General features: G+C 55.2%; 1 protein-coding gene across 1 annotated transcript; it reads right to left on the bottom strand.

The window, feature by feature from the left end:
• Positions 1–265: 265 nt before the first annotated feature.
• Positions 266–14,094, bottom strand: SLC26A9 (solute carrier family 26 member 9). Its single transcript, XM_066204060.1, has 21 exons — positions 14,075–14,094; positions 13,833–13,959; positions 13,105–13,244; positions 12,813–12,923; positions 12,371–12,546; positions 11,938–12,102; positions 11,129–11,281; positions 10,717–10,799; positions 10,311–10,458; positions 9,533–9,646; positions 9,027–9,104; positions 8,444–8,539; positions 6,554–6,660; positions 5,968–6,037; positions 5,787–5,879; positions 5,271–5,387; positions 4,400–4,717; positions 4,155–4,209; positions 3,649–3,794; positions 2,811–2,888; positions 266–2,258 (listed from the first exon to the last, which is right to left on the bottom strand). The coding sequence occupies exons 2-21, from the start codon at positions 13,955–13,957 to the stop codon at positions 2,211–2,213; spliced, it is 2,421 nt and encodes an 806-aa protein (XP_066060157.1). The 5' UTR covers positions 13,958–13,959; positions 14,075–14,094; the 3' UTR covers positions 266–2,210.
• Positions 14,095–22,214: the final 8,120 nt, after the last annotated feature.

Genomic DNA, 22,214 nt, shown 5'->3' with positions numbered 1-22,214 from the left:
AAGGGACAGCCCAGGCAGTCTCTGTGTTGTGCAGCCCCACTCCTGACAGACTTTAAATCCACCAGCTTTTCAAAATTTGTCACTTCTTTCCTGGATTCTGCCAGCTAGCACGACGAAACAGTTCTTATTCCCTTCTTTACAGCTGTCCTGAACTGAATGCGGAGATTTATCACAGCTTGATGGCATAAACTGTCCCAGGATGCCAAAGACCAGATGGGAACAGCCGTGGAACTCCTGCCCTTGAGTCAGAAGATGACAACGATGATTGTTCACACATTCTTTATTATCAAAAAAAAAAAAAAAAAAAGGAACGAAACCAACATTAAATTAAATAAATTACAAACATTTCTTAGCTGGTTATACATCATGCGTTTACCAAGTAAGGCTTCAGAGCCAAAACACGTCAATCTCACTTGTTACTTAAGAGCAAAAAAGGGAATATTTTACTGGAAGTGAAAATATTTCACCAGCATGACTTTGAGCTCCCCTAATTCTCTGCCCAGGCACTTGGGAATTACGACTTTGGCCATGCTGTGCCTCCAGCGGTGTCATTTGCCTGCTGGTGTTACATTTATTGCCAGAACTGACCCAGAATTTGGCTACGGAAATGGGATTTCCTTCTGCCCGGGTCATGATTTGCAGGACAGCCACTGCTGCTGTTTCCGAGCCATTTCTCGTGGCATCCCATCCCATTTCTTGTGGGAAGTTCAGGAACTAAAATCTGGTTTATGCCTCTGCTCTGAGGATTCCTGTGTTTGGCCTGGCAGACCCCAGGCTGGGAAATCAGCCTCCTGTAATGAATCCTGAATAAAGAGCTCGGAGCTGGAACTTCCCTCTTTTAACCTGATGCCACCTCAGAGGCACAAAAATATTGACCAGGACAGTTTCTTGTTGCTCTGCACCAATTTCTTTGTTGCCTTTTTTTTTTTTTTTACCCCCCAAACCAGCAAATGAAAGGAGCACTCAGGCAGTACGAAAGACCATGAGGAATCACCCTCAAGTCTAGTTTAAGAGACTTAGTCTCTTGATTTTACCTTGTAGAACAAGCTATACATGGAGATTTCTGGAGAAACCACTGCTGTCCAAGATTAAAATAAGTAATAACCATCAGCTAGTGGGGTTTTCTGCCCTCCTTCGGTTTCATTCTTCTCTCCTGCACCACATAATCAGAAATTGAGGTAGAGAAATGGTGACTCGGTTATTGAGATGTTACATAAAACCAAACTCGCAGGGTGATGCTGTTGTTTCTTTTAGGAACTGTCTAGCAAGGACGGTTCAGGAAGCTCTATTTTCCTTAAAAATGAGACAACTGGGAGCTGCAGGAAAGCCCCACATTCTCTTCCCAGGAAGCCTTCAGCAAACAGCTCAATGAGGTCTGTGTACTTCAAAAACCGTACACCAAAGCTTGCTTCTATTTGTAATATTTTAGAGTATTAAAATAGAATTAGCAGTTAAAAATAGGATCCATTTTCATGTACTGAGCCCACCAGGCAGGCAGGACAACATGCACATAACAAAGAATTCTTATTTCTGAGTACAAGCCTGTCCTATTAGTAAGAAAAAAAAAATTATGAATTTCAGAATTTCAGAATTTAGCCCCACTGAGAGAGTCCTGAGGTCTTTGGGGTGTCAGAAATACAGCACTGGTTCGAGGCAGTGGTTTTTTGGGGATGCTGGGACACAGAAGAGGAGAGGCAGAGGCTGCAGGGACACGCAGGGAAATTCGGGGGGCTGCAGGGACAGCCAGCCCCGGGGTCAGTGCACGTCGGAGAGCAGCAGCCCTGCCACAGCCACTGCTGCTCGTCAGGCCAAGCCCTGAAAGGCTCTTCATGTCTGCTTGTGTCTCACTTCCTCGGGGAAAGAGGGAGGAGGGAGAGGGAAGGAGCAGGATGCCCAGGTGATGCAATTCCAGAAGGGTTGTGAAGGACACGGGGGTGGCTGAACGTCCCCCGAGTTCAGGCACCTGCCCCCAACCCAGCTCCGCTTCTGCGGTCCGTGAGGTGGCATCTCCTGAGCTCCTGCTTCCCCTGCTGCAGAGCCCTGTGCTCCGAGTGCCACGAGCAGAGCAGGGGGGAGGGAAGGATTTGGCAGTTCTGGGGGGTGATGGCCTCTTTGCAAACCCGTTGTATCCCCAGGTAGAAGCGCGGCTCTCCACGGAGGGGTGGGAGAGAGGAGTCTCTTCCGGAGGGTTTGCCTGCTGCTCGCTATTCTCACAGGGCTGTCTGGGTCTCTGAGTGGAACATGCTTCCAAACATCTCCTAAAGGGCACAGAAGATGAGCAGGGTCAGGGCTGGGGCCAGGGAACGGCCCCAGGGTCACTGTCACACGGAGAAACACCCCCAGGAGCTCCAACCCTTCCCAGCCCTTCTCCATGCTTCCAGCTGGGCATGGGCAGCACGGGGAAGGCCAGCCCTGGGGGGGATCTCCTCCCTGGGCCCTCAAGGGGGGGGAAATCGCTGCAGCATTTACAAAGCCTGTGCTGAAAACCTTCACTGATGACTCTTCTTTTTGGGCATGAACCAAACCTGGTTCTCCGGGTTCCCCCCAGCCTGTGGAGACCACAGGTGTGACTGAACCTGAGCTGTTGGCCGGGAATGATTGAAGGATTTCTCTGGGGGGTGACCTACCTGCTCCTCACCCAGCTGCCTTCCAGAGCTCCTCAACACCGGGATTTAAAATTATATTTGCAATTAACTTTCCGAAGCACTGCAGTTACTCTCAGGTGATTTCCCATCTAATCAATCCCAATTAGAAGTTCTGATTTCTGCCTCAAACCCATGGCTGCAGCGACCCCTGCCACTACAACTCACCTCCTCCAGGTTCTTGTACTCTGCAGTGCTCTCGTCCACAGACTCATCATAGATGGAGAGCTCTGTCTGGGTCGGCCTCTGTGCAGGGAAGAGTCGAGGCCACAAATTAGCAGAGTGCAGGGTCAAAAGGAGTGAAAACAATGACTAAGCCAGGCCTAAAAGGCGACACAAGCTCTGAGGAAAATGGCACAGGAGGAGTCCTGCTCCAGGTGTTTATCTGCTGTGCCTGGGCTGGCGTTTGCCTATCGCTCTGGTTTGATAGGAGATAACTTAGCTTGTCCTGGGGAGATAACCGGTGCTGCCGGTGCCAACCCCAGCTGGCACACAATAAATCAACCCCTGTTTGGGGTCGGAGCCTGTCTGAGGCTGTGCCACCAGCATGGGCCACATTCCTGCCTCAGAATTCCTCCTGTTCTCCTCCCACCAATGGAGCATCCATGGGTGCCGGGACTATTCCAGCTGCACCAGCTTTGCCTTCATTTCTTCATCACTGAGGGCCAAATTTTGCCTTTGGCTGCTCCAACCAGCACCAAACTGAGGGCACAGTGCTGGAAGAGCTCTTCTGGCTCCTCCAGGCTGGGACAACACTCATCTCTCAGCTAAGGGGTTTGTGTGAAACACTGACACTTCTGAATTCCATGGAAATCCATTCCAGCACAAGGTGCTCGACCCGTACATGACAGCTGGAATATTAAATATTTTGCTGGATTTAGACCTTTACCACTTGAGATAAACTAGAAGCTCCTTTAGGTGCAACAGCAATTTGTTATTCTTTCATTGTGCTGACGCAACCTGGAAGCCAAACAGGAGAATCCTGTGGGCTGGGGAGCAAATTTACCTCTTCCAAGATGGGCGGGTGGACAAATTCTCTGATACTGGCCAGTGCAAACAAAACGGCATCGTGGATGGTCAGGAAGATGTGACTTCTGTCCAGGCCTCCTTCCTCAAAGACTCCCCCTGTGCTGATGTCATTGTACACCTGGGCTGGAGAAAGGAGAGAGCTGAACGAGGAGGAGTTCTGGAGGTGTGTGTGCCTGCTGGGGTCCTCTGAGCTAAGGCAAGGCTCAGAAGGAGCAGGTTTGCGGCAGAAATGAGTGTGGGGATCTGCTGAGTGTGGAGATGTTCCAGCCTTATCACTTCCCAAATGAAAGCATTGATTTCCTACAGGGAGAACTGTGATTCTCTTTCCTTTCTTCTCTATTCTCCTTTTATCTGTTCTGGCCTGGTCCAGCAAAGGACTGACATCTCACAGTTTGAGTAAAGAACAGAAAAGGATCTGCTGTTTGTCAGGAGCTCAGGAATGGGGGAAGATCCCGTGGAAATGTGTTCTTTGGGGATCCTTACCATGCACGTTTGCCAAGAACACTTTAATCCCAATCTTCTGGTAACTGGAACACAACTGGAAGGGACGAGATGGGAGAGAGAGGATTAAAACCACTGCTGCTCCAGCTTTGTGTTTATGCATAAAACCTTTTATCAGGGCTGAAGGAGAAATCAAGGACGCAGAAGGAGAAAAGGCACACAAACCCCTTGGTGTGAGAGAGCAGAAGGTCCCCGTCACCCAGCCGCGTTGGCAGCACAGAACTAACCTTGCTCAGCGCTTTAGTGCCCATCAGGTCCACAAAGCACACCCCGCTCATGTCCAGGATGATGGTGTGGAAGCTGATGTGGGGCGGCGCCGTCAGCACGGGGTCGGCGTCTGCCGCGGGCAGGACGCTCAGGCTGCTGCCCTGCAGGGTGGTGGTGCTGCCCAGCGCCCTGGGGCTCTGCTCTGGTCCAGCCCCACGGGCAGGAGGGTGGAATGTGATGTAGGAGATGCTGGCACCGTTAGCAGTCGTCTGGTTGTTGTTGGTGTCCGTCGGAGAGGCGCTCTCAAAGTCCTTCTGGAGCTCTTGCAAAGACAAGGTCTGCGGCAGAGCGGAGGTGCAGAGTCAGGGCAGGGCACAGGTGGGCACCTCTGCCCGCTGATGTGGAGGGTTTTAATCTGGACTAACTCCAGCCTGGCTGTCCCTTGGAGCTGGATTTAGGGTAATTTATGGTCATCGTTGCAATATCGTTACATTATCATTGCAATATCGAATCAAACATGGTTCGTTTGTTTCAAAGCTGCTCAGCACTGCGCAGCAAATGGGGCTGGGGTGGCTGAGAAATGGGCTTTGAAAGGGCTCCTTGGGGCTGAGCTGCTGACACATCCCCAGAGAAAGAGGCCAGAGTTGCCTGGTTTCTGCAGATTGGACACTCTTCTCCAGCTTCCCTGCTCCCAGCCATTCCCAGTTCTCCTGCACCTTACGGTTTGGGGAGGAATGGAGACGTAGGTGGGGGGGAAAGGGGATGAGAGGTGGGAAATGTGGCCAGGAAAAGGCTGCAGAAAATCCCACATCAAGAGGAGCTGTGTGATGGGGACTTGGGCTCATACTCATGGACACAGGGACCTTTGTGGGAACTCAGGAGCCGAGTTACCTTGTTCTCCTTCAGCAGGAATTTTGGGAGCTTTGCTGGCGGTTGTGCTGTGCCCTTCGCCTGCTGTTTCACAAATTTCCTCCTGGCCAAGTACACCTTGCCAGGATCCACCCCTGTCTGTGGGAAAGAGAGATTTTTCTTTAAAAAGCCTGTTTCAAGAGTCAGGAGCTGCTGTTCCTTCCCACAGCTGTGCACTGGAGTGGGGTGATCCTGATGGCATCCAAACTTCTCCTGGAACTCAGGGAACCTGCACACGCAGGGAGAGACTTGGAACAGCAGGATGCCCCTGTTTTGGCAGAGCTTGGAGGAGGAACCTGCCGGGATTCGGGCACAGCCTCTAAAACGAGCTCTGCAAACAGCCCTGAGGAGCAGGAAGAGGAAGGTTGAGCAGCAGAGGATGGATGTGACCATCGTTCACCATCACCCACAGCTTAATTACCCCGTGTAGCAACACAGGAGAGAGCAAGGGTGGTTTGGGATTGGCTTCAGCCAGGGATTTGTTGGGGAATTGCTCACCTTGGCTATAATTTTCTCCCGGAATATCTCTGAGTTGGCGAAATACAGCGGCGAGCAGTAGGTGATGATTTTAATCCCATTAACTTCATGGACCTGCACCAGAGACAGGAGCTCAGAGCAAGCCTGGGCACCAGTGGCAAAGAGCAGCCTTTTCCCTGAGGATGATTTATCCTCAGCTCACCTTGTTGTAGGTTTTGGGGTTCTTGTAGATGTCGGTGGAAGTCACCTGGCCCAGGGCAGAGCCGTTGCGGCTGCAGAAAAGAAGGGAACATCATTAGGGGAAAGAAAACTGCTTGTTTCACATTCCACCCCAGGATCTGAACGTTTGCTTGGTGAAAACTCTTACATTTCATCCCTGAAGAGTCCACAGGGAAAAAAAAAAGAAAAAAAAGAGTCAGCATTTTGAGCTGCCAGACTGGGAGATATTAATGAAGGGCTTTGATGGATTAAAAGCCGTGTGAAGACCTCACACCAGGGCCCTGCACACAGACAGGGCTCGCTCTTTCTGTGAGCAGGACTTCGTGCTGGGAGCTCCGTGGGGCGAAGCAAATACCTTGAGGCTTCCCCTTGGCCTGGGATGTGCACGGGAGCAAGGGAATGCAGGCAGTAAATTGGCGCCTGCCATTCCTGTTTGCACATTCCGGGCAGGACACCTGCACTCCCCGGGGCTCCTGTGGGCCAGAGGTCACCTCTAAAAAAAAAATCACCTGTCCCTCCTTCTGCCCCTGGGAGATGTCCCGCGGTTCTGGCGGCTGTAAAGTACTTACAACTGGGTGTGGAAAACCACGACGAGCACGGAGAATCCCACGCCCACCGCCACTCCGTAGGGGAGGCTCAGGAAGAAAGCAGAGAGGAAGCTCACGAGCCAGACCAGCTGCAGGGAGAGGAGGGGACAGAAGAAGAGCGCGGCAGGTGATTTGGCTGAACCATGATCCCACGGATGGGAAAGTGGATGGAAAAGTGGATGGAAAAATGGCTCTGTGCTGCTATCCCCGACTCTCGAACCCTCCCAGCTCGACATGAATAGGCCAAACTCTGAATTCTGCAGCTGTTCTAATGCTGCAGCTTGCTGCATGTTTTAGAGTGAACCATGCTTGCTGGGAAGGTTGCCAGGAGCCCCAGTTTCTTTGCAGCCATAAAAGCAGCCGGGGCGTTTCTCGGTGGCTGCTCGAGTGCCCGCTCCGCTCGTTCCATCCGAAAAGGATCAGCCTGGCTCGTCAGGAAGGGGCTCCTGCAGATCCCACCATCTGCTGCTCCCTGCTCCAGCCCCGAGCAGCTCCTGCTGTCAGTCAGAGCAGCTCAGAAAATATCAGAAATCATCTCTCTGAGAGCTGCCTGAGCACCTGCTAGGAATGGCCGGAGCACAGGGAGGATTTGATGGCCAAGTGTGACAGAGGAGGCCCAAACCTGCCCCACTCCAGCTCAGAGCTCTGCCATTTGTCATTTTTATGTGTTAGCACTCAAGCGTCTCGCTCCATATGAGATCAGTCCTGCCCTGCATTTAAACATCCCCTCTGAACATCGTTATCAGGTTGTTTTAATCCCATCCTCAAGATTCATAAAAACTAACTTTGACCTTGAATGTGTAAGGGTCATAACGATAACTTTAACGACTTCAATATCTTAATTTATATTCATTTTGTGTATGAATGACAAGGAAGAGCTTCCCTCCATCCATGCAGGCTTTGTTGGAATTAACTGGAATTAACTGTCCTGCAGCACAACCAGCATCAAGGTGATGAACACCAACGGCCTGACATCACCCAGGAGTGGTGCTCCCCATTTTGGGACAGGACACTGAATCTAGTTCAAATTCCGAGGAGATTAAGGTCAGGGAAATCCCTTTCACTCCATTGGCATCTGCCAGGACGTTCCTCAGGCTGCACCATCCGTCTCCACTCAGCCCATGCTCAGGGGTCAGCCCAGGCTTTTGGGGTCTCTGAAAGGGGCAGCAGCTCCTCCTGCCCTCAGCTGAGCTGCCAGAGCTCGCAGACCTCCCCTCTCACCCCACAGCAGCACAACCCGCCCAGAGATGTGCCAAAACTGATAACCCAGCTCTTCTCCAGCACCTGTTAGAGCAGGATTTTGGGAAAGCTCTTCCTGGCTGGGGCCAGCCCCTCTGGCCTCCTGATTGCCCTGATAAGGGGGTTTGCCGGGCCCTGACAGGATACTGGCGGTGTCCACACACGGCACTCAGCCGTGGGAGTCCTGTTCAAACACCGTCTTTTGATGTCAGACATCTCCAAATCCCCTGCTGGCTCCCCCGCCACCCCCTGCCTGCGTTTATACATCAACCAGTGCCTGGAGTCCTTATCACACGCCAGGGCTCTCCTCACCCTGGAGGGCCATTGTGTGAGTTTTTAAGTCATGACTCCCAGACATTGAGCAGGGCCGGTTTGGCTAGTTCTGGGCAAACAGGCTCCGCACTTGATTGGCATTTAAACACAGCAGGTAAGAGTTCAGGCCTCTCTGATATGTGCTCTGAGCAGCAGCGTGCTCAGCTGGGCAGGACAGGGAGCACCATCTCACCGAGAGAGCCAAACCCACCTCCTGCAAGGGACTCAGCACCCCCCAAAACCCCCCACAAGACTTTTTGGGGTCTGTCCTGCTCATCCTGCCCTGGCCAGGGGATGCCTCCCGTCACCCCAGGCACTCACACAGTCCAGCTTGCTCTTCTTCCACAGGTAGAAGGGGTCAGCCAGCTGCTTGAGGGAGTTTTTCAGGTTCACGGCGATGAGGGCTCCCAGCACAGACTGCAGAGGGCAGGGAATGGTCTCAGCCAGGCCACGTTTGGCAGCGGATGCTTTTCTGCAGCATCTGCCTGCCTTGGGCCAGTCCCGTCACAAGGGTGATGCTCACAAAGATCTCCCTTGGATCTGAGCAGGGTAATTTGGGTGTTTCTTTCACTACAATTTACATTTGCTCAGAGAAATCGTGGCTGCCCCATCCCTGCCCAAAGCCAGCTTGGAGAGAGCTTGGAGCAACCTGGAATAGCGAAAGGTGTCACTGCCCTTGGCAAGGATGAGGTTTAAGGTCCTTTCCAACCCAAACCAGCCTGGAACTGTGTGATTCTGTGACTCTGTGATTCCAGACACCCTGAGCAGACAGGTCCCCAGGCCAGGAACAAACTGTCCCGTGCTGCCCTTTTGCATCAGGGGTTTTTGGAGCCAGGCTGTGCCTGTGTCTGGGTGTGGAGAAGGGGTGTTGCAATGGCTCTGCCCGCACAGATGTTTGTCTTACCTTTGGAAGAGGCTCCAGGTAGATTCCCAGGGACAGCATTGTCACCATGACCACCAGAGCCACAAAGAAACTTGCCACCTGCGAAAGAGGAAAGAAAATCACTTCTGCAAACATCAGGGCTTCCCAAACCTCCCCTGGGTGCAGTCAGGGGCACAAATGGGCACTGCAGCGTTTTATGTGAGAGGATGTTTGCCTCTGGAGACAGGCAGGGGTTTGCAGATCCCACAGATAACCCCGAGGTTCCCTCACTGCTCAGTCCAGGGAGACCTGGATTGACAGATTGACAGCTCTGCTTCTGTGCAGAGATTCAAATCAGGGACCAAACTGGGCTTGGAGAGGGAGGAAATTCTGCTTTAACAGCAGCAGCCTGCAGCACTTGTGTGTGAAACTTCTCCAGAGCTGCACAGTCAGGCTGGCAGCACGTGGCAGCTACAGCACTTTGTGCTCCAGAGGGAATGTGGAGAGGAGAGGAGGAGGAGGAGAAGGAAGGAGGAGGAGGAACTAACTTGGGATTTTCCTCCTGCCCCATCCACGGCCAGGGTGACAGAGAGAGCACAGCAGATCACGTGGATTTTGAAGAAGGATCCGAAGAAGTTGCTGCAGCCCAGGGCCAGCATTTCCTGCGGAGAGGTGGAGAATGTCCATCAGAAAGGACAGCTGCCCTTCCTGCTGACACATGGCAAGAGAGCAGAGGCCTGAGTCTGGTTTACGTGGCCAGGACAGGCTCTGGGTTTCCTGCAGGGCATCCCAAACTCTTCCTTCCAGTAAGATCTGGGATAGCAGGGAAACCTGGAAGCACAATTCCACATAAACACGTTGTCATCTGTTGACACACTCAGGGCAGGGCTCCATGTGGTATGCGTGGCTGTTGTTGAAAGCTGCCACTGTGCCAGGGATGACAAAAGAGGATTATTTTATGTCCTGCCTCTCACAGTATCTAGGTGACACACCAGGAATCCAGGTCTTCCTCTGCTCCCTGAGAAACGCACGCACCTCACCTCAGTGCTTCATCGAGCTGCCAAAACACCGAGTCTGGAGGGGCAGCGAGGCCCAGAGCTCAGCCCAAAGCTCCTTTCCCTTTCCCAGCCTCTCTGCAGCCCACGGGACAGAGCTCTGCTGTGTCCTTTCACCCCCCACATGGCACAAAGCCACGGAGCCTCCACGTCTGCCGGGAGCCGAGCACGTCTGCACGCTCCCCGTTCACGCCGTGAGCTCTTCCCTTCACGCCTGAGAGCAAAGGCAGCAGCCCCTGGCTGCCCCAGCCCCAGCCCTAGGCAGAAATACCTGGTTGGGGTCCACGTCGTAGCCATGCTTGGCTGCCAGGGTCCTCCCCATGGCCAGGTTGATCACGTAGCCCACGATGGCAAGCGAGAAAGCCGTGCCCACCATGTCCTTCCACTTGCTCACCAGGGGCAGGGTGGGCTGGGGGAACCTGCACTCAGAGCACAGAAGTTGTGACAGCGCTGTGCAGGGGCTGGAGGGGTGGGTGAGGAGCTGCAGGGTTCAGGAATGACACAGTCCATGCCCACACTCCAGAGGATCGGGGGTGGTTGTGTCACAGGGTGCACCGACGCTCCCGGCAGGGGACTCTGGTACAGCAGGGAAGAGTGAGGTGTTTCCCCAGGCTGCAGGAGGAGGAGGAGGAAGGAAAACTCTCTGGAAGGTGAATCAGACCTGCACAAGCACTTACCCCATGCTGATCTTCCCCACTACTGGCATCCCGTACTTGCCGGGCATGTTGAAGCTGCCGGAGATCGCGGTGGCAACGATCACCTGAAAGGACAGGGAATAAAGGGCTGCGAGCAGGAAGAGCTGAGCTGGCTCAGAGCACTCACCCTGCCGTGCTCCCAGAGCTGGCAGGAAAAAACCAGCAGCAAGTTTGGGCTGGGGAAGGCGAGAACAGTCCCTGCAGGGGTTATCTGCTTCACCCTCAGCATCAGCAGGATGCAGTGAGGGATGAGCACGGGGGCAGCCCAGTTTCTGACCCCAAACCATGTGGGGGAAGTGTCACATTCGCTGTGTAGGTGCCCTCCATGAGAGCAGCAGTGTCCCGGGGCTGTGAGGCGAGGGGAGGGGCCCAGGGACAGCCCAGGGTCACTTACAATGATGATCTCCATCGGGATGGGCATCCGGATCTTCTTCATGTACTTGAGGTTGAGCTCCTTGACAACGATCAGGAGCACAGCACTGACCAGGGCATAGACCAGGGAGGCCAGGTTGGTTTGGGGCAGACCTTTACAAATGTCAATGAATGTCTGAAGGGGAGAGAAGAGCAGGAGGGGTCACGGGGAGCCAGGGACTCCGGACAATGTGGACAGAACAACGGACAGCACTTGTCGCCACAGTCAACAGCCTGAGATGTGAGCAGTACTAAAAACCCTCTGCCGAGGGATCAGCCCCCAGCCCTGGGCCTGTGCTGGTGATTTAATGCAGTTCAGGCTGCATCAGCACAGGCTGCATCCATGGAAGATGCAGGAAATCCCAGGAATGGCCAAACCTGCTCAGAGGAAAAGCTCCTGCTGCCAACAGCTCTGCAAGACTCCTGCTGTAAAGCAACACGGCTCATAACCCCCCACCAGATCCCAGCCCCATTTCATTATTCCCTCATTAAAACCCAGATTTTTTAAAGTTTTAAAACTGGGGTTGAGATCCCAGTCCCATTTCATCATTCCTCGTTAAAACCCGGATTTTTTAAAGTTTTAAAACTGAGGTTAAGATCCCAGCCCCATTTCATTATTCTTCATTTAAATCACACAGACAGGGCTCAGATAACGCTGGATAGGGACCACAGCAGCAGCCTGGCCGTGCTGGGGAGGGGGATCCCCCTTCCCTCCACCCTTTCCTGGCCTCCTGGGCCCCGTTTCCCTAGCCGTGGTGGGGGGGAAGGTGGCTGTGAGGAGCCCCCACTTACGTAGACGATAGCTAAGGGCCCGGTGTAAGACGGGACCGTCAAGCCGAAGACGTACTTGAGCACGGAGATGAGGATCTGCAGCCCCGCCGCCGTCATGAAGCCCCTGATGAAGGACTCGGACAGGTAGATGGCCACGAAGCCGAACTGCAGGAAGCCCAGGCACAGCTGGGGTGGCACAGAGGAGGTGTGGTCAGGGCAGTGACAACCCCAAGGGATGCAGGGTGATCCTCTGGGAGAGCACACACAGCTCTCCCACTCACTGCAGGGGTGTCCCCGAGCAGGGATGAGGACAGGATTGTCCACATAGAGAATTCCACCCCGAAAATCCCCATTTTGGGGCATCATCCAGCCAGGAGTGGGGCCTCTTGGAGCATCTCTCCTCCTGGGAAAGCTTGGCTCCCCGTGTGGGGCAGGGACACTGCAGAGCCCTCACCTGTATGACGGCCGTCAGGCAGGCCAGGGTGGCAGAGATCTCCAGCCTGGCTGCCTCCAGGGCCGTGGTGTCCACGCTGGTCTCGTTGGTGGTGTGGTTGAGGTACTGGAAGTCCCTCTCCGGAGCCAGCTCATTGCAGATGTTGCCAACGATGATGCTGATGACAGCAAAAGTCCCTGCAGACAGCACGGGGCAGTCAGGAGCTCCCTCTGGGGAGAGCCGTGTCCTGGAAGGCTCCTGGGCAGGTGGGGCTGTGCACCACGAGTCACTCAGCCCCTCCCCAGCCCCGCAGGGTCACTGAGGTGACATCCTGTGGGGCAGCCACAACCACACAGATCCCACAAACGATCCCGCCGACCCCTGGCACGGCAAACATCCCAGTTCTGGGGCACGGCACCATTCCCAGCCAGCATTTCACTGTCCTGTGCAGACAATTCCTCACCTGGCACCATCTGGTGGATGCCCCCCAGGAAGAAGTAGGTGAGCAGGGGGAAGAAGGAGGAGTAGAGCCCGTTGACAGGAGGCAGATTGGCCAGGAGGGCAAAAGCCATCCCTGCAAAACACGAGGGATGCAGGCAGGGAAATACAGGGACCGCCGGGCTGGAGGTAGAGCTTGGGGCCATCAGTAAAACACAAAACCCCTCCCAGCTGGGCGCCAGCATCACCTGCAGAGCTTTGCTGGAGCTGGCAAAGTGTTATTCCCCCTCGGACACCCAGAGGGTGACGCTGCTCACCTTGTGGCACTTGGATTGTCCCCGCACTGAGCCCGCCCAGGACGTCGGGCAGGATGTAATCCTTGATTTTGTACTTGGGGAGCCACGCCAGGATTGGGAACAGGCGGAAGAGGGTGAGCTTGAACCTGGAAGCTGAACATCTAGAAGGGAGATCAAAAAATAAAAGCAAATGAGCGAAGAAGGGAGGAAGCAAAAGAGCTGGAAGTAAGGAAGGCTCTTCCTAGGAATGCCCCAGCCTTTCTCCCTCACTAGATTCCGAGGCCTGTCCTTCCCTTCCTTTTTCCGAGGAGGGGAGATAGATTTCCAAGAAAGTGATCAGCAGGGTTGTTAACCTTTGCTGGCATGATTACAAACCTTTCTTTAAGGTGGTATTTGTTTCAGTCAGAAAGCTGAGAAAAAGAAATCGCAGCCGGAAAGCTTAAAAAAAAATAATCCACGTATCCCTACATCACCAACTGTGCTTTTTCCACTATTAAAAAAAAAAACAAACCTTGGAAAACAGGACCCCAAATGCACTCGGTGCAAACTGTTCTTCTGAGAAAAGAGCCACCAATTTCATTTTCTACAGCCCAGTTTGCATTTCTCCCATGTCTTTCATCCATCAAAAACCCCCTGGAGACCATGATTCCCCAGGATAAAAACGGGATCTGTATTCCCAGGTTCTGAATTATACCCCTCCCAAAATTCCTGACTAAATCTGCTTTACCTTCTACAGCATTGCCTGTTACCTGAAAAGGTTTCTCAGTTTCTCCCCGACGGGGTAAGTTCTGGTTTTCTTCTCAAACTCCTCATCGAAGAGGCTGACGGAGTAGGCAGGACGTTCGATGGCATAGCGAGGCCTGGCCTGGCTCATCTCTGGGTCATTTGGATTTTTCCCAAAAAAAAAAAAAAAAAAAAAAATTTAAATAATAATAAAAAAAAAAATAAATAGAAAGAGCAAAGCCAAGAATGTGGCTGGAGTCGGCCCCACCTGCGGTATAACAGAGCGGACACCTCCAGCGTCTGGAGCCCTCCCCGAGCTCCTCCACCCTAAATAGTTTCCCCGTGGCGGAGAGGCAGGTCCTGGGAGTGGCTTCTCCCAGCTCCAGGGGCTGCTGCAGCTCTTCCCGGCTCCTCGGAGGTGATGCTAATGAGCGGTGATGCTAATGAGCGATGCTAATGAGCGCTGCGGTGCGCAGGGACCCTGGATCGGCGGCCTGGATTGCCTGGCAGGCGGGCACAGCTTGTTAATCCCGGCTGCGGGAGTGCCCCGGGCAAGGCGCTTGACCTTTCCCGTGCCTCTGTTTCACCATCGGTGGGGTTTGCCCGGGCTCGGTGGGTGATACCGGCCCCGGGATGGAGGGCTGGATCCCGCCTGAGGTGTTCCTGCCCCACTGCCCAGCATTCCAGAACCTTCCCAATCCTCGCTGGGCTCGTGGGTGAGCGCCCGGGTTCCTCTAGGAAGTGATGCTCGGGGGAGATAACTGTTGCTAACTCATGTCAGTGATGAAGGTGCCAAAACATCCCGGCAGACCTGTCCTGACCGGTATCTGGGTCTCACCAGAGGGATGATGAACTTCACAGATCCTTTATTTCCCCGTGCCCGGAGATTCCTGGGGAGAGGGGAGAATCACCCCGCACTGGGCGGGCTGGGAGGGGTGGGAGGAAGTGGTCAGATATAAAAGGAGCATCTCGGTAATTATTTGTGTTCTGGCGTGTATCTAAGTGGGTCATTGCCCAACGCAGGACGAGAAGAGGGGGTGGGAAAAGCTGGTGATTCAGGCAGGAGAATGCCTCGAGAAACAACATCCCGGTTGCTGAGAGTTTACCGAGTGATCTGAATGTGCCAGAACCTCTCCCCTCCCCTCTCCGGGCTCTGCAGAAAGTCAGGGCACACCTCGACACCGGGACGAGTGTTTGAAATGAAAATTTCCTTCCGCCGGACTGCTGAGAGCCCTGGCTGATGCCTTGGAGTGGAGGGCAGGAGGAGATTGTAGCAGAGCAGGGCAGGAAGGAAAGGATGATGCAGGGAGCCGAAACTTTGGGGAGAATTTAGGTCAATAGAGTCATTATGCAAATAGCAGCTAATGGGTCCAGAAAGGGAGGTCATCAACCCCACTCCTCCAGAGATCACAGGGCACTCTGCTGTAAAACTGCCCCGGCCGTGGGCTGCTTGTGATTCCAGCCCGGATCTGCACCCACGGGGCTCGGGAACAAGGAGCAGACCCGTCCCTCTTCCTGCAGTGCCAGGTGCCTGATCCAGTGCCCTCTGCAGGGCGTCCCTGCTGCTCCTTTTCCCCTGGAGATTCCCGTGAGGACATCCCTGCTGCTCCTTTTCCCCTGGAGATTCCCGTCAGGACATCCCTGCTGCTCCTTTTCCCCTGGAGATTCCCGTCAGGACATCCCCGCTGCTCCTTTTCCCCTGGAGATTCCCGTCAGGACATCCCCGCTGCTCCTTTTCCCCTGGAGATTCCCGTCAGGACATCCCCGCTGCTCCTTTTCCCCTGGAGATTCCCGTCAGGACATCCCCGCTGCTCCTTTTCCCCTGGAGATTCCCGTCAGGACATCCCTGCTGCTCCTTTTCCCCTGGAGATTCCCGTCAGGACATCCCTGCTGCTCCTTTTCCCCTGGAGATTCCCCTCCAAGAGCGAGGACAAGCTTTGCCTTTGGATAACAGAATTAATCAGTGTCCTGGGCTCTTCCCAGTCCCTCGTGCCAAAAGCCTGTCTGATAAACTGTCGTGGTTTTCCCACGTTTCCCGTGATCCTGTGGCTGTTCCCAGCCTTTCTCCCAGCCCCACGGCTCTGCTCGGAATTTCCAGTTCTCCTTGGTTGAATATTTTGTAGGTCCAGACTCAGCAACAGCTCCTGAGGGCTGATGAACCCACCCGAGTTCCTGGTGGTCTCTGATCTCCATCCCTTCTGCCACCAGACAGACCCGAGCAGCCAATTCAATCCCAGCTCTTTAATGAATTTCCCCCGCTGAGCGAAAGCGCTGGCAGTCAGGGGGAAAAATAATAAACAGAGCAGGTATAGAGGGCAAAATATCCCCACGATTAAATTCCATCTTAAACAAACAGGCTCGTGATGTCAGAGTCACAGACAGAGTCAAGTTCTCGGCTTGGCTTATCACGGCCTTGCCCTAGATCAAACAGCAGCTCAAACCTCGGAGATTTGGGCATTAAAGAGCACGAGGAGCTGCGTGGCTGCTCCTTGGACAAAAGGCAAAGCCAGCTGGCCTGCGGCTGGTGGGATGAGCCCACGGCAAGCTGCAGGGCTGGTTTCAACCCTGCAGCTGGGGCAGGAGCCCGGAGCAATTCCAGGAGCGTGGAGGGGAGAGCAGGGGTGCCAGCCAGCTGCTGCATTGCAGGGACCAGGTTTTTCAAGATCCTTCATCCAGTGGGAGCAGGGAAATAAAGGACAAAGTCTGGGAGAAGAGCTCCAAGCGCTCACAGGTTTTCAGGCAGCCCGTCCCTGCAGTGGGTGATGCTCAGAAATGTAAAGTTTGACCTCGCTGAGTACACAAATGGGATGTGATACTCGGAGCAAACAACATGAGAGCAGCACTGCTCCGGCAGCGTGATGTGGGTGACCAACACTGTCCCAGCAGGTCAGGAGTGTCCCCTTGGCCCAGACCTGGCTGATCCCAGCCCTGCCAGTCCCAAGCCAGGCTGAGTATGCCAAGCACGGACCTTTTCTCCCCGAGTTCGTCCTGCAAACACGCTCAGGGAGCTCTTATCTGCTGTCCCCGTGCTGGTGATAGCAGTACTTGGGAAGAGGAAAGTCACATTGAGGTTCCTGGCTGCTGTTGATAGGAGCCATTGGCACGAGGCCACTTTCCTGAGCTGACGCAGGCACAGGCCAGGAGCTCCAGTCCAAGGAATGAGTCAAAATTTGGTGGGAGAGCCGCCTGATCCCTGCCTTAGGTGTGATACAAGGGCCCAAACTGATCCCAGTGCTGGAGACGGACATTCAAGGAAGGAGTGTCCCGTTCAACAGGCTGCCTCTTAATTTTAGGGATTAAGAATCAGTGCTCTTGAAATAACCCTTCCTCCTTTGCCTGCCCCCTCTCTGTCCCCCTTCCCCTTGCACAAGGCACACCCAGCCCTCCGCGCTGTTTGCTGCGGGATTGGGTTCAGAGGTCCAACCTCTTCCCAATCCCGTGTGAATCTCCCATCCAAACCCCCCCTCCCGGCCCCATTGCCCAAGAAAGGGCCATAAAAGCAGCTCCCCCCTGTCCCCCAGATCAGGTCTGCAGGGAGGACACAGGGACACAGGCACAGGTGCAAGGGTTTGGTTGCAACACCAGCACAAGGTCTTGACTCCCGTGCTCCCAGACCGGCGCCTTCAGCGCCCGGCTGGGGCTGCAGGTGCCACAGGAGCCCTGGGGCAACACGGTGAAAGGGCCCAGGTCCTGCAAGGTCACCAGGGGAAGCCACCAGGTCTTCCCTGAGAGCTGCCTGGCACAGGTGACTCGCCCCTGGGGACAGATGTGGCAGCTCCGGGCTCGGACTGAACTGTCCCTCAGCCTCCTGCCGCACACCCGCTCCGCTCTGCCCCTCCGGGTGCCCAGGCAGGAGGAGGAGGAGAAGGAGGTTCCTGCTGTCACTCACTGGGCTCAGGTGTTTCAGAAGGTGTTGTATAATTCACCTCTGCCAGCGGGCACTGGATCCACCCCTGCACTCCCCGGTCACTCCCTGCAGCCTCCTGGCACTGGGAACATTCCAGGACCGAGTCCAGCTGATGGAGCACACCAGGAACTCACCACCGAGGGACCCCAGAGTCTCCAGCTGGGCAATTTGGGCACAAATTCGTTTTCACACTTAAGATTTGGTTGATTTTACACAAAAATTTGGGCTTTTTTTTTTTTTTTTTTTTTTTTTTTTAACCTTTGGCTCTGGATGGCCACAGGCTTCACCTGCAAATGAACTGATTCAGGAAGAAAAGCTGGCGGTGATAAAGACACATCTACAGTCCCACATTCCTGGCATGAGTAGTTTGGGGAAAAAAAAATATTCCCAGTAATCTGGGGAGGGCGAAGAAGCAGGGGTTGTATTCAGGGGGCTGAGGCCATGCACTGGGCACACACATCTATCCCTGGGCTTTAACCTTTTCCTAACCTTTACCCACTAGAAACAGAGGAGGAAGACACCAGGAGATAATATAAATCAGCTACGAAAAATACCCTTGCCTCAGAAAAGGCAAAACGCCAGAATCCATAAAGCTCAGTCAAAACTTTGCTGCTCCAGCCCTGTTTCCCACGAGGAACCACAGTGATGGCTGGTGGAATAAAAGCCAGAGGGAGAAGGGGGTGAGAGGAGGTGATGGATCTTGGGCAGGCATGGGATGGGTCCCGTGCCACAGCGCAGGGCTGGGAGGAGACATCCCTGCTTCCCTCCAGCTCCCACCCCACTGCCCCGAGCTGCCCCGAGTCCCCCAGGACCTGCCCTCCCATTCCCCCGCCCCGCACCTCCACCAGGCGTTAAATCAACGTTTCCTCTCTGTCCAGGCCCCACATTTGGAGTGTTGAGGGGCTGATTTCCATCAGGCAGATGGCTCTTTCCTGGTGTTGAGTGACCCAGGCCAGCGCAGGCAGCGGGCAGAGCTCTCGTGCTGCCGCCGCTGGGCCGCTGCCAATGTTTGATGTACCACTTCACACGAGTTTCTAACCAAACTAGCTCCATGCCTGGTAACCAGAATAATAAAATCCGCAGGCATCTGCCAGCTACTGAGGGTGAAGCCAAAGTGTTTGGCTCGCAGGGTTGTTTATTAAGTGAAATGTTTTTGTTTATAGGAGCAGCTGGGCTCCTGCGCTTTGCCGTGAGGAGAGAAAACGCTGTGGGCACGGCGGATCTGCCCTGCGCTGACACCGGGGCAGCAAAGCCCAGGCTGGACCCACTTTTCCCTGGGATTTGTTTGATTTACCCACTCGTTCCCAACCCCACCCCAAACCCTCCGGTGCTGTGGGAGCCGCATCAGCGCCGCAGCTCTGCGGGGAAGGGCTGGGCTGGGGCGAGGCCCTGGGCACATGGCCCGGGGTGCTGGGCTTTGGGATGGCCACACACACACCCCATGGTGGCCTTCCCAAAGCTTCCCTGCCCTGCTGTCCCCCCGGGGCCGTCACCTTGCTGAGGGTGGCAGAGCACACAACAGCGACTCAGCCCAGTCCATGGAAGTGCTGTCTCCATCCCCTTCCCGTGGGAAAGGCAGCTGGGATGGGCAGGAGTGAACTCAAAAGGGCATTTAGAGGATGGAGAAGTGAGACTTTGCTGTCCCTCTCTCTTCTCTCCGCATGTTTCTGACTCAGACCTTTGAAGAGCAGGTGGGCAACGCGAATCTGAAGGAATTAAAAAGTTTGCAGCGTTCCTGCAGCGCCTGCCAGCACTGATGGGGGATGCCTGGTGAGAGCTCACTCCTCCACACGCTCCCGCCCCTCTGGATCCGCTCTCGGAGAAGGAAAAACACCTCAGGGGTCACCCCGGAGGTGGAGGATGGGGTGGAATTTCTGTCCCGGGAATCTCTGACCCGGGGCAGAAACGCTGCGTGACCAGGACAAATGTCACTGCAGGGACTTATCTTGGAGGGAAAGAAGGACAGGTCCCCAGCTCCAGGTTTCAGCCTGCTTACAAATAAGGTGTGGACAAATTTTATCAGGGCAGAGCAGAAAGCATCCCAGCTGCGGGAACTGCGGTTTTCCACCGTGGAGCAAGGCTGAGGGGATATTTCCTCTTGAAGGAGCCTGCCCAAACTGGACCTAAACATCCCTTGGAACAGCGCTGGGAGGAGCTTGAGACCCTGCACCCGGTGTGACAGGTCTCAGTCTGGGAGCACTCCTCGTTCCCAGCTTTAAAATTCCCTCCTAACCTGACTGTGAGCACCAGGATGCCCTGGCCAGCCAAATCCCCTTCCCTGGGCTGCATTCCCGTGCACAACCAGAGCTTCCCGAGCTCTGCCTGCAGGCACTGGGCTCCACATCCCTTCCCTCCACCCCGGGATGTGCAACACCCAGTTTGGGCTGCACCATCCTCAGGGCAGGGACCACTTCCCACAGCCCCACGCTCAGAAAGTTCTGGTCGTAACAAGGTTCCAGAAAATGAGTTTTTTCTGGAAAAACTACTACTCAGTTTTGCCTGCCCTGTATCAGGCAAATCGCTCCACACATCTCAGCAGGAACCAGGCAGGGTAAGGTGGCAGGATTTATTCTAGCAATAATTAATTCACATATTTGGCTCCTCCAGCCTCTCTCTTCGTAATAAATCAAGCTGCTGGATCGTTGGCGTTGCTAATTCCTGAGTAAATCTGCCGCCGTAAATCCCCTCGGCGAGAGGAGGGAGGGAAAAGAGAAAAGGGGGGGGGGGGGAGGAAGAAAAATAATAAAATAATAATAAAAAAAAGAATAAAGAAGTGCCAGTTCTCCAAACACTGCGCCTCACACCCAGTGGCTGTGCAAGCGGAGTGTAAATCCCCCACGCCCACCCAGACAAAGAGGCCGATTGTTGGAGTTACCTGCGCCTCGGGAGGGCGGCCGGTGGCCGGTGCGGGGGGGCAGATGTGGCAGGAGCGGGGCTGCCGGGGAGCCGCGCGGAGCTCTGCGCTCGGACCCGCCCGTGAGTCATTTATAAATCACCTCAGCCGAGGGGACCGAGGGCTGTGCTCGGCGCCTGATTGGCTTGGGGAGGTAATTGCGAGCAGGTACACCCGGGCTAAGCCCAGGAGATAGCCAGCGGAGATAAGGGGAGATCTGAAGAGGGAGAAGAGTTTTTTTGGATGTCCCCCGCTCACCCCACCCCTTCCCCCTCCGGCCTGGGCCGTTTGATCCCCTGTGCGGGTCCCTCCACGCTCCGGGTGACAATACCCCACATTCACGCCACCGCCGCCCCCTCCCTGCCCTGCCGCGGGCCGGGGGCAGATGAAGATGATGTTGCTGGCCTCGGTGGGCAGCGCCTGCCCGGCCCGTGGGCTCCGGCCGCCCCTCCGCCCCCGGGATGGACAATGGGGCGCTTTGTGCCCAGCGCCCGACGCCGCCGCGCCGGCCCGGGAGAAGGGACGGGCGGCGGAAAGCGGAGTGTCTCTCATTTCCAGCTTCAAAGGGAGGAGAGGAGTGCGGAGGAGAGGGGAAGAGCCGCTGTCTGCCCGGCGGAGAGGCTGGGGGGTGCGGTGGGAGCGCTCGGCGGCGCGGGGATGTGCGGGAGGCTCGGGCTGGGCTATCTGTCATCAGCCTCGCAGGCACGACCGGCGGGCAGGAGCCACACCTGGCCACGCGCTGCTCCGCCGAGGGTTTGACAGGTTCTTCTGACGCCCCTGGGCAGGGGACAGCGATGAGCCGGGAGGGGCCGGGAGGGGCCGGCCCGGAGCTGCGGCCTGGGAGCTGGCCCGGGAGCCACCGCCAGGGTTTGGGGACAGGCAGCGTTTGGAGCTGGAAAAGCTCCTGTGGCAGGTCAGGGAGCAGCCAGCTCAGAGGAGGGGACGGGGCTCGTTCCGTGCTGCCATCGTGTCCTACCCATGGCAGCACCGCTGTGACAAGCTGGGGCCGGGATCCTGATCTCTCTTCTCCAGGATCCTGATCTCTCGTGTCCAGGATCCTGATCTCTCTTCTCTTGGCCGCTGATCTCTTTTCTCCAGGCTCCTGATCTCCTCTCTTCCTTCTCCAGGCTCCTGATCTCCTCTCTTTCTTCTCCAGGCTTCTGGACTCCTCTCTTTCTTCTCCAGGCTTCTGGATTTCTCTCCTCTCCAGCATCCTGGACTTCTCTCTTCTCTAGGATCCTGATCTTCTCACTTCTCCAAGTTCCTGATCTCCTCTCTTTCTTCTCCAGGCTCCTGGACTCCCCTCCTCTCCTCCCAGAGGGATTTGAGAGTGCAGGAGCCAGGCACAGGCCAGGATGCTGCAGGTGACGAGATGGACAGGGGCCACCAGCATGGAATGGGACAGGGACGTGTCCCCTAAGGAATCGGCCACCAGGAAGAAGCTGCAGGGGGTTATTTGCTGTGGAGGAATTGATCTCTCGTGTCGCCGCCGTCCCCAAGGGCAGCCTGGCACGTTCCCGGGGGTGACTGTGCTGCCCTTCCTCCTCCGGGTGTCACCGGGATGTGCCGCCACCTCCGAGCGCTGGAAAACCCCGGGAAAAGGGAGCG

Source organism: Chamaea fasciata, unplaced genomic scaffold, assembly GCF_029207755.1.
Source record: "Chamaea fasciata isolate MVZ Bird 193981 ecotype frontalis unplaced genomic scaffold, bChaFas1.0.hap1 SCAF_25, whole genome shotgun sequence".
NCBI classification, from domain to species: Eukaryota; Metazoa; Chordata; class Aves; order Passeriformes; family Sylviidae; genus Chamaea; species Chamaea fasciata.
This window is presented reverse-complemented; position numbering and strand designations above follow the sequence as displayed.